General features: G+C 34.8%; 1 protein-coding gene across 2 annotated transcripts in view; it reads left to right on the forward strand.

The window, feature by feature from the left end:
• Positions 1-12,462, forward strand: part of GRIA4 (glutamate ionotropic receptor AMPA type subunit 4) — a 522,548-nt gene that overhangs the window by 468,407 nt on the left and 41,679 nt on the right. For both annotated transcript variants that reach the window (XM_024768905.1, XM_024768904.1), the window contains exons 12-13: positions 4,397-4,595; positions 10,326-10,573. In XM_024768905.1, the coding sequence (XP_024624673.1) occupies positions 4,397-4,595; positions 10,326-10,573 (447 nt within the window). The remainder of the gene's footprint in view (positions 1-4,396; positions 4,596-10,325; positions 10,574-12,462) is intronic.

Here is a 12,462-nt window from a genome sequence, read left to right on the forward strand (position 1 = left end):
TTGTTTGTAGATTTTCTGATGAGGCCCATTCTAATCAGTGTGAGGTGATACCTCACTGTAGTTTTGATTTTCATTTCTCTAATAATTAGTGATGTTGAGCAGCTTTTCATGTGCCTCTTGGCCATCTGTATATCTTCTTTGGAGAAATGTCTATTTAGGTCTTCTGCCCATTTTTTGATTGGATTCTTTGTTTTTTTTTAATACTGAGCTGCTTGAGCTGTTTATATATTTTGGAGATTAATCCTTTGTCCATTGATTCCTTTGCAAATATTTTCTTCCATTCTGAGGGTTGCATTTTCGTCTTTTTTATGGTTTCCTTTGCTGTGCAAAAGCTTTGAAGTTTCATTAGGTCCCATTTGTTTATTTTTGTTGTTATTTCCATTACTCTAGGAGGTGGGTCAAAAAGGAGCTTGCTGTGGTTTATCAAAAACCTTTTGATTTCTTCAGTGATCTCTTGGTTATTTAGTAATGTATTGTTTAGCCTCCATGTGTTTGTGTTTTTACGGGGTTTTTTCCTGTAATTTATTTCTACCCTCATAGTGTTGTGGTCAGAAAAGTTGCTTGATATGATTTCAATTTTCTTAAATTTACCAGGGATTGATTTGTGACCCAAGATGTGATCTATCCTGGAGAATGTTCCATATGCACTTGAGAAGAAAGTGTAATCTGCTGTTTTCGGACGGAGTGTCCTATAATATCAATTAAATCTATCTGGTCAATTCTGTCAGTCATTTAAAACTTGTTTCCTTATTAATTTTCTGTCTGGATGATCTGTCCATTGGTGTAAGTGAGGTGTTAAAGTCCCCCACTATTATTGTGTCACTGTCAATTTCCTCTTTTATAGCTGTAAACATTTGCCTTATGTTTTGAGGTGCTCCTATGGTGGGTGCATATATGTTTATAACTATTTATCTTCTTCTTGGATTGATCCCTTGATCATTATGTACTGTCCTTCCTTGTCTCTTGTAACATTCTTTATTTTAAAGTCTATTTTATCTGATATGAGTATTGCTACTCCAGCTTTCTTTTGATTTCTGTTTGCATGGAATATCTTTTTCCATCCCCTCACTTTCAGTCTGTATGTGTCCCTAGGTTCTGAAATGGGTCTCTTCTAGACAGCATATATATGGGTCTTGTTTTTGTATCCATTCAGCAAGACTGTGTCTTTTGGTTGGAGCATTTAATCCATTCACGTTTAGGTAATTATCAATATGTATGTTCCTATGACCATTTTCTTAATTGTTTTGGGTTTGTTTCTGTAGGTCCTTTTCTTGTGTTTCCCGCTTAGAGAAGTTCCTTTAGCATCTGTTGTAGAGCTGGTTTGTTGGTGCTGAATTTTTTTAACTTTTGCTTGGCTGTAAAGATTTTTTTGTGTGTGTGGTATGCGGGCCTCTCACTGCTGTGTCCTCTCCCATTGCGGGGCACAGGCTCCAGACGTGCAGGCTCAGCGGCCATGGCTCACGGGCCCAGCCACTCTGCAGCATGTGGGATCTTCCTGGACCGGGGCATGAACCCGTGTCCCCTGCATCGGCAGACGGACTCTCAACCACTGCACCACCAGGGAAGCCCACTGTAAAGCTTTTGATTTCTCCATCGAATCTGAGTGAGATCCTGCTGGGTAGAGTAATCTTGGTTGTAGGTTCTTCCCTTTTATCACTTTAAATATATTGTGTCACTCCCTTCTGGCTTGTAGAGTTCTTGCTGAGAAATCAGCTGTTAACCTTATGGGAGTTCCCTTCCATGTTATTTGTCATTTTCCCCTTGTTGCTTTTAAAATTTTTTCTTTGTCTTTAATTCTTGTCAATCTGGTTACTATGTGTCTCGGCATGTTTCTCCTTGGATTTATCCTGCCTGGGACTCTCTGTGCTTCCTGGACTTGGGTGGCTATTTCTTTTACCATGTTAGGGAAGTTTTCAAATAATCTCTTCAGATATTTTCTTGGGTCTTTTCTCTATCTCTTCTCCTTCTGGGACCCCTACAATGCAAATGTTGGTGTGTTTAATGTTGTCCCAGAGGTCTCTTAGGCTGTTTTCATTTATTTTCATTCTTTTTTCTTTATTCTGTTCTGTGGCAGTGATTTCCAACTTTCTGTCTTCCAAGTCACTTATCCATTCTTCTGCCTCAGTTATTCTGCTATTGATTCATTCTAGTGTATTTTTCTTTTCAGTTATTGTATTGTTTGCCTGTGCTTGTCCTTTAATTCTTCTGGGTGTTTGTTCCTCAATTCTTCTAGGTCTTTGTTAAACATTTCTTGCCTCTTATCAGTCTTTGCCCCCATTCTTTTTCCAAGGTCTGGATCATCTTCACTATCATTATTCTGAATTCTTTTTCTGGAAGGTGGCCTATCTCCACTTAATTTAGTTGTTTTTCTGGGGTTTTATCTTGTTCCTTCATTGGTACATAGCCCTCTGCCTTTTCATTTTATCTATCTGTGAATGTGGTTTTCATTCTACAGGCTGCAGGATTGTAGTTCTTCTTTCTTCTGCTGTCTGTCCTCTATTGGATGAGGCTATCTAAGAGGCTTGTGCAAGGTTTCTGATGGGAGGGACTGGTGGTGGGTAGAGCTGGCTGTTGCTCTGGTGGGCAGAGCTCAGTAAAACCTTAATCTGCTTGTCTGCTGATGGGTGGGTCTGGGTTCCCTCCCTGTTGGTTGTTTGGCCTAAGGTGACCCAACAATGGAGCCTACAGGCTCTTTGGTGTGGCTAATGGTGGACTCTGGGAGAGCTCAAGGAGTACTTCCCAGACCTTCTGCTGCCAGTATCCTTGTCCCCACTGTAAGCCACAGTCATCCCCCACCTCTGTAGGAGACCCTCCAACACTAGCAGGTAGGTCTGGTTCAGTCTCTTATGGGGTCACTGCTCTTTCCTCCTGGGTCCTGATGCACACACTACTTTGTGTGTGCCCTCCAAGAGTGGAGTCTCTGTTTCCCCCAGTCCTGTCGAAGTACTGCAATCAAATCTCGCTAGCCTTCAAAGTCTGATTCTCTGGGAATTCCTCCTCCCGTTACCAGATTCCCTGGTTGGGAAGCCTGATGTGGGGCTCAGAACCTTCACTCCAGTGTGTGGACTTCTGTGGAATAATTGTTCTCCCATTTGTGAGTCACCCACCTTGTGGTTATGGGGTTTGATTTTATTATGATTGTGCCCCTCCTACTGTCTCATTGCAGCTTCTCCTTTGTCTTTGGATGTGGGGTAATTTTTTGGTGAGTTCCAGTGTCTCCTGTCAATGATTGTTCAGCAGTTAGTTGTGATTCCAGTGTTCTCACAAGAGGGAGTGAGCGCACATCCTTCTACTCCACAATCTTGAACAAATCCCCAGTTTTATGGTTTTAAAACCAGGATTAAGCAAATGTTAAGTTAAAACCAACAGGTGTCACTTATATAATAATGGTTAAGAAAAGCATTTTAAGCTAGAAATGCCATTGAAAATATGAAATCTTTCCTCATATTAAGAAAATGTTTAAAAATAATTTGTCACAGGAATTTTAAATAGTCTGATAGTCCTGTTGAATGAGATCAATTATGATTATGCTCTGAATTTTTATTCATTTCATTCTCACTTTTCTTCTGTTCACCCACACATCCCTGATAACCAGAGAAATGGTGAAGAGAAAATGTTCTTTTGAGCGCTAGCCTCAGTTTTCAGTGCTGTTACACTGCATATTAACAAATCACATGCTTTGGTCTCATGTTGAAAGTGGCAGAGAGAACATTTTTATACCAGTATGTAAAGAACTTTAAGACATAGCTCATCCTCCATTCAGATAAGAAATGGAATATCAATCCAACCAACAAACAAACAAAACATTCTCAACTATGGTTACTTTGAGACCAATCCTAGATCTTCATGTGGTCCAGCCCCACCTTGGCATATGTCCCATCCATCTTGGCATAGCTCTGACTGAAGGTAAAAAACAAGTTCTCTCAGAAGAGCATCTGCCATCTTGTATCAAATCTAAGAGCTCACCAATTGTTAAGATGTATTCCTATTTTATGTGCCACAGAGAGAGAAACAGTGCTGCCAATCAAACTATGGTACTGTGTTTTATCTCATCAAACATAGGCTGCATCTTAATTTTAGAGATGCTAAAGTGCAAAAGGGATCAATGAATTTAAGTAAGCATTCCTCTACTGGACCTGAAGGAAAGGCTTTTGGTTCTACATTTCTGCCAAGTAAGCAATAAAAAGGAAAAGTATTCTAAGTGTGGCATTTATATATTCAATATAGCAAAAAGGATGTCAGGTGATACAGAAATACTAGAACCATTCTGAGTAGACTAATCAGAACATAAAATGATACTTGTAATTATTATTAAACATACACGGTGAATTGATGGTATTTCTTTTCTTTATGTTGATTATAGAAAGGAAAATGTTATTATCTTATCCATGTTTAGATCCCTCTCAGGTCGAATTGTTGGAGGTGTTTGGTGGTTCTTTACACTCATCATTATATCATCTTATACTGCTAACCTCGCTGCTTTCCTGACTGTCGAGAGAATGGTCTCCCCCATAGAAAGTGCGGAAGACCTGGCCAAACAAACAGAAATTGCCTATGGAACATTGGATTCAGGGTCAACAAAAGAATTCTTCAGAGTAAGTTGAGGGGAAAACTAAAAAGGAAATGTTCATAACTTTCAAATTCAGGCAATTTTGCCAATTATTATATTATGGGCTCTAGCTATTATAAGTTTTGCAAACATAATGGTAACTGCTATGTTTAAACATAGCAATGCTATATACTTCTACTTGGATTTTATAATCACTTTAATTTGAAAAAGCTAATTGATTTATTCACATTGCAAGAGGGACCCTTACGAAGGAAAAGTAACAACAAAAAGGTAAATAAAGCAACTTTATAACATAATTTATCCCAAAGATTCCAATATTCATAATGCTATGAAGATACTTCATCTGGCAAGATTTGGATTTATCTATGCTTTGGAATTTAGAGCATAAAAATGAAAGCATGGCTTTTTTTTTTTTTTCAAAGAATACATTTACCTTGCTGCATTTGAATCCCAAAACCTTCATTTCATGTTATAGTACCTATATGATGTTTATTATTCTATAATCTATTCTGTAACAATGGATTTTAAAGCAATATATTTGCTTTCTCACATGATAATGGGAACAAGAACTACTAAGTTCTAGCATCTTTGTAAAACATTGTATGATATTGCATTTTTGCTGATTTCTCTGCTTTTGCAGATAAAATTGTTCAAACTGATATAATTGCGTTTCACATACGGATATAATTCCTTTGGCTTGCCATCATGATGGCAGGTATTTTGGAGGTTTTGGGGTTTTTAGCTGTTTGTACCACTATAAGGATGAATTTTTTGATCTGTGAATCTCTTTCACTCTACTTTTACTTAAATCCAGAAATTTCGCAATGTGTGATCAGAGATAAGGGTTAATTTTGTGACTTTAGAACCAAAAAACTAAAAGTGGTCAGGGTGAAATTTTCACAGATATTTCATTAGGTAATTGTGGCATCTTATATTTAACATCAATTGCTTAGAGACTAAATATTTAGTAATTTAGAAGACAAGATATGTTTCACTATTTCCTAAACTATTGTGTAAAATTAATGATAGCCCTTTAAAGTAAATTCACACTTATATACAGTACTTGGGAGATTACATTTTCATTTTAAATGTGTATATTTATTGTTTTCTCACTCAGCTTGGAAATTAAAAACAACAAAAGATACTACTCCTTAAGCCAGCCTTAACTTTCATGCACTTGAATTTCAATAATATTTCTTTTAAAAAAAATTCAATTATAGTATTCTTAGATATGACAGATGTTTATGTAACACTAAATCAGGAACAAATCACTCAAAAATTGTGCCAAACCCATCATTGCACATTGTTTTCAAAAAAACAGACAGTGAACATCTTTGTCAACAATTTGGAGCATTACTAATAGATATAAAATTTGTAAATTAATTATAAACTATTTGTAGATTTTTCTAAAACTGTGAATAATTGTCATGATAATATATTTTATTAACAATATGCTATGGATAAACTTAATTAGCCAAATTTTTTAACTTACTGAGTGCATCCCAGTTTCTAAAGCTTAATATAGTAACACACTGCTCTAACACATTTTAGCATAATTTCAGTACTTTTCTGGAAATCTGTTTCCACCCAAAAGAAACTAGGTAAAATTTAGTGACTTTGACTAAAAACCATTATGTATATGCATCAAAATAGAATACAAATTTGTGCTATCATTTACATTTTACTGAAAAATGATGACTGATTTTCATGTAAATAAAGCAGATATTTGTAGGTTCATCATTTTGCCTTGAGTGAGAAAGGGGAAAAGAAATATCATATTGATTCCCTGAAAATGTTTCAAAAATAACTCACTGTAGAGCTCTTTGGCATCAAATACATTGAGAATGTTATTTCTAATCTTTATAAAGTTTTAAAAAACTGCTCAAGTTTGAAAAACTAATGAAGTAGGTAAGAGAATATATTGATTAGAAATATAGGAATAAGGAAAGCTGCTTCCTAGATACAGAGCCTCCCATATAAGTGGTGCAGTCACCATGCCCTGTTTCCTTTCTGTCCCACCCAATTATAGTTTTAAAATTGAAAGAGTGTTATATGTATAGGCATTTATGTTGCAGAATAGTTTGAACCCTAATAGGACAAGAAAATAATTTTCCCTGGAAGCATACTTCCAGGAATGCATAAATTTGAGTTCTGTGATAAAAATCTCCTTCATTTCCTACCCTATGTTCTCCCTCCTCTCTCATACATGATTACCTGGTTTAAATAAATCATTTGTCTGATGGGTTGTTGAGGAAACAGAACGTGAAAGGTATTTTTGCCCTTGTCAAAAATGTTTTCTTATAGGAACACAGTAATGGTACATCTATCAGCTTCACTAAACTGCCTCAGGAAATGAATACTCAGCATTTCAAAAAATGTTGCAGTTGTTCTGGAAAAAGAATTAGGCCATGGGAGAAAATTACATCAGAATTCAACTGTTGCCTTGGTTTTGTACCATTATGAAACTTGATATGTTTCATGTTCTGTGCCACTTGTTAAGCATACACACAGAGGCATTTAAAGGAATTTTGTACTTGTCACTTAATGACAGGCTTTTTTAAAGGTACTTTTACATTATTATAAACCTGATTTAAACACACTGATTTTCATTTCAGTGCAGATTTTATCCTGTACCTGTTTCAGTCATCAGTGAAATCATGAATGCATAAATGAGATGGATTAGTATTTCAGGGCTTATAATATTATCAAATAGTACATTGATAAGCTCTTACTGGAACATCAGTCTTGCTGCATAAGCTACTAAAAGCAGGAAATAATTCACCTGATAACAATGTAAATATCAACTATAGTGCATGACATTTTTACATATTTTCTATTAAAAGCAGAAATGGCAAAATACTTAATTTTGAAAAATTAAAAGGATGGCACATTTTTAAATCTACAAGAATTATTATAAGTAATGAAATAATGCTTTAAATAGTTTCCCATGCATTGTGTTTCACAATAAAGATGAAACAAGTAAATCTGAGATCAATTTTATAATTTAAAAAAAAATGACATATTATCTTTGTTTATTACCTTGAGCATATTCACTCCCCAAACCTGATCTTTAAGTAGATATCACAATTGAAGATGAAGATGTAAAAGTCCCACTATCACTACATTTATGAGCTTACTGGGTCTGCAAAAATCTCATTTTAGTCTGTCTCATCAAATTTATAAAAATTACCTTATCCTCATTCCTTAGCAAACACCCTCTTACAGTCACAAGTAAGGCACAGCGATATTATTTCCAGTCCTTTACCTCCTGAATTTCCCAACCTCACCCTCTCCACCATGTGGACTTGATTTTATCTAAACCATGCCCCTTTAAATCAGAATCAGAATTTCTAAACATTAACATAGTGACACACCATATAAATTTTTTTCCCAAAAAGTTTCTTTCATCATTCCTCTATTTTCCACTGAGAGTGTGTATTTTATAATTTCTATTATACATAAGAAATTAAGCATAATTACACTACAGATTCCTCTTTCTTCTGCACTTTAAAGGAATTAATTTAACTTCTTTTGCACTTAAGGTATATGTAATTCAATATATTTAAACAAAAGCAGTACTAATTTTCCTCACATTAATATGGGAATGGACATCTATAAAATATCAATGACCTAAAGGTATTTTATTCCTTTAGAAAAATCATTTGCTTTAATATTATGTTGCATTCCATATAGTTAAATTATCTTCATAATTACCAAGCCCTAAAAATACTCCTTTTCCATTTTGCTGCCTTAGTTTTGTTTAGCTGTTCTCTTTTCCTTTAATAAGATATAAAAAATAAGTAGAAAATTGCCAAGTAACTAGCATGATTCTCATATTCTTAAAATTTTTCAAAAAAAATTTAATTAAAATAATACTCAGATTTTATTTCTTCTGGTTTCAAGGTAGTATACATAGTGAAGCAAAAAATATATATAGAACTCTGTATCTTTTGGGGTGTAACTCTGAAGTGAAGTTATCAATACATTAAAAAAAGTGATTATATGCCTAAATGATGTTGTTTAGCAACACATCTAAATTGAAATCATCAGGATAGATGTTTAAACACAATCAGTATCAAGTGATCCAGAGAGTTGATAATTTTCAGAAATTGGAACTCATTATAAAATGGAGTAGTTCATACTCTAGAAGAGAACTTCATTATCAGAGATGGAGTGAATGAGGTCTGGCAACATGGCCTCCCTAGTAGATCTCATGGTTAAGGGTTCTGAATCCAGATACTCTTCTGTCCTGGTACAATATAGAATCTTTGCAACTGAATTATATCTGGATAGAATTTTCCTAATGTGAGGATTTCTGTAGCCAGAAGTAACCTCTCATTACCTAAACACGCATACACAAACATATCAGAATCTCTGAATCATATTTTCAAGTGTTAATAACATAAAAACATTTCAGAGGATACAGGATATCTATTTCCTATCTGATATTTATCACCATTTGAATATACATTAACATAAAATATCTGGGGTTTTTTGGTGTTTAGGTATGCAAATCTCTTATTGTGTGACTTATTATATAGATTTATTGATTACTAAATTTCCACCTTATGAAGCCAAAATTTTGAATACCACTTTTATCAGTTTCTTTGTTCACCTGAGTAATTTGCTTTTACCCAAAACATGCATTCTTAAATTTGCCATTTGGGTACCTTGTTGATTATTGAAGATCTGCTTCTTGTTGGATTCTATCTTCTGGTAAACAAAACAAGGTTGGTGTAAATAAGTATACATGCTACTCAGGATTTGGCCTCATGCTTAGATTTAGGTTTGACTGAAGTCTCCATTACTTTTAATTTGGATCCAGATGCAAAATTTCCACATCTTGCTATTGAACAAAATTAATTGCACCAGATAAAAGTCTGTGTGTATCATTGTATTGTCAAACACCAAACAGGATTTGGGCTTTTCTATTTTATTAAATATATCCTTTGGGGACATTTGAGTTCATTTGGATATATTTTTGTGTGAAAAAATGTGTGGATGAAAAAATCTAATATGAATGCAGATACCGACAAAATGAATTGGATAAATTAAGTCCTGCAAATAATGTAGATACAGCCCAAATAAACAAAAATATAAGTAAGTTTCTTGGCTGAAGTCAAGGGATTAGAAAAACTAACTCTCCAAAACATAAAGTGGGAAAACAAGAATTACTTCTCTTTAAAGTTTAATATATGTTCTATTTGGAGATTTTGTTTAAAAAGGTCTAAAAATGTTTTGGTGAACCTAGTTTGATTCTTGTTTTATGGATATTTGGTTTGTAAACTAGGGCAGATTTCTCCTCCTCCTTTGGTGTTCAAATACTGACTTGATAGGGACTGCACATTTTGTATATATTTTTTTAGAATGGTTTACATTAAAACTTTGAGGCATGGAAAAATATGAAAATAAAACAATATAACAACTCTCCTTGTTTGTTATAATTCAGTACAACTCTCTCTATGTCTGTCTACATTTTATAATAATAATAATTTGTTCTTTAAGCAGTTGAGTAAGGTAGTTATTATGACATGAGGTACCTTTTTCTCCAAATATCACTTTTAAATGTCTTTCATTTCAGTGATTTTCTTAAACAGTTGTAAAAGGCAGTTTTCTAATTGTAAAAGAATAATGTTATTATGGCAAATTGCAATTAGAGGGTAACGTAGAAGGCTTTATCCTTATCTCGGTTCAGTCAATATTAACATCTTGTTCCCTTCTTTCCTGTATTTAATTTTATTTTAATGTCCTCCAGAGATCAAAAATAGCAGTGTATGAAAAGATGTGGACCTACATGCGATCAGCAGAGCCTTCAGTGTTCACTAGGACTACAGCTGAGGGAGTAGCTCGTGTCCGAAAATCCAAGGGCAAATTTGCCTTTCTCCTGGAGTCCACTATGAATGAATACATTGAGCAGCGAAAGCCATGTGACACAATGAAAGTGGGAGGAAATCTGGATTCGAAAGGCTATGGAGTAGCAACACCCAAGGGTTCTTCATTAAGGTGGGTGGAATAGTATAACAATATAACATGTGTTGTTATAGTATTCCACCTTCCCTGATGTCCCTGAGAGAATTATTTTGTTTTGTGTGTGAACATGGTATGTTTGTTTGTTTTTCTGTTTCTCCATTTCATATTTTTTGGTCAACAATCAGGTTTTTTTTTTAATTTTAGAATAATTAATCTTAATTGACATATATCTTTTAAGGCCATATAAAAACCAAACTGGTTGAACACTAGCTGCTTCCAGTGGGCCTAAAACATGGGTAGCATATGCTTCTATATCTCATCAACTTTTTTTGGTCACTGAAATCTACATTCTCATTGTGTCAGTAATAATTCTACATTTTTTCATTATTTTTAAAATTATGCCTGCCTGCTAGTTTCTAAGAAGAAATCAATATCTTCTAGAAAAACACTTTTTTTCCATTTCAATGTTTCATTTATTATGACATCATTATATTTTAGAAAATCCTGAGTTGTATCAATGCTAACTTTGTAAATCACATTTATTTATAAATGCAATTATGATCAGAGGGAAAACTGGGCTCTGATTTTATTGTGCTTACTCAAGTCACACTCTCTACTGTTGCAAAGGGAGTATGGGGTAAGTAAGATCTGTAAAATTAGACCCAGTAACGATTCAAAATTGTTCACACGTAGACCCCTAAAATGTGACTTATGACCAAAGTATCACACATGTGGTTGATAGTCCACATGTGTTAAAAGTGGGACTTTGTTTCTTAAGGAAATGTTGGTAAAATCTGCCCTTTTCACCCTTTTGGTCCTGGACATAGAAAATTCACATGTTTATGTCCAGGAGGCAGAGTTTCCTATTTTCCTTAAGTAACAAAGGCTGCTGTTGAATTGCTGGGGTTAGAGCAAAGCTGGGGTCAAAAGTGACGACTGGTAAATTACTCTGGTCTCAGTGCTGCTTAGGAGAGATTCATACACAGCACAGATTCAAGAAGAAATCAGAATCTTTGCCAAAGGAATTAACCAAGAACCTGGTCTTGAAAAATGATGTTTCTGGTAAGCCTTTGAAAAATGAAGGTAATGAGACCTGTACCGTTGCCTAGTAGGAGTGAAAACAATACAAAACTATATGATTGGTTTCAAAAAGGGAACTGCAATGTACTTTGGGTATATGTGCTGGGTGGGGGAGAAGTTGAGACAGATATAAGAAACAAATACTAGTACTGAAAAGTTTGTGTTAAAACAGTATTTTGTGTTTGCAAACAACACTGTAATAATTTGAGCGGGGTTCCATGGTATGTTCAAAAGGGACAATTTTTAAAGGAGATAGAACAAAATTAGCCAGCAAAGACATATTTGGGTGTAGACTTTGGCAATACTGAAGTCAGGTTTATTTGAACACACTTCGCATATGAAACTAGAGAAATGTGCACGGAGAAAGCCAAACAAATAAATTATCTATGATAAAATTCTACCCAAAAAGATTTCAGCCATTCAGAAACTAAAAGTGACATTAGAATATTTGGTCTTTAAGGGAATATTCTGTTTGATGCAACATGAGAAATATGTAATTTCAATGAGGCCATGTGGCAAATAAATCTCTATCGAAATAGTAGTAAATAGAAAGGGAGACAGCAACAGAGGGTGATATGTAGATTACTGTTCACACTATTGATTACATTCACTGGATGTAGCATTTGCTCTTAATTAATTCTCTGTGGATGTAGCTGCCTTGTCCTCTGTCTTGTGTCTACTGATAAAGTCAAGTTCCAGGGACTGAATTTGGCCCACAGATAAGGGTGCGCCTGACTCCCATTGATAGCAAGAGTGTTCCCTCTTAAATGTACCACTTTGTCAAATCCACACTACAGGGATTGTTTAGGGAGAGGCTGAAGGGCTTCATCTGTCTAGAACTG

Source organism: Neophocaena asiaeorientalis, unplaced genomic scaffold (assembly GCF_003031525.2).
Source record: "Neophocaena asiaeorientalis asiaeorientalis breed wild unplaced genomic scaffold, Neophocaena_asiaeorientalis_V1.1 scaffold151, whole genome shotgun sequence".
In the NCBI taxonomy this organism is placed as follows: domain Eukaryota; kingdom Metazoa; phylum Chordata; class Mammalia; order Artiodactyla; family Phocoenidae; genus Neophocaena; species Neophocaena asiaeorientalis.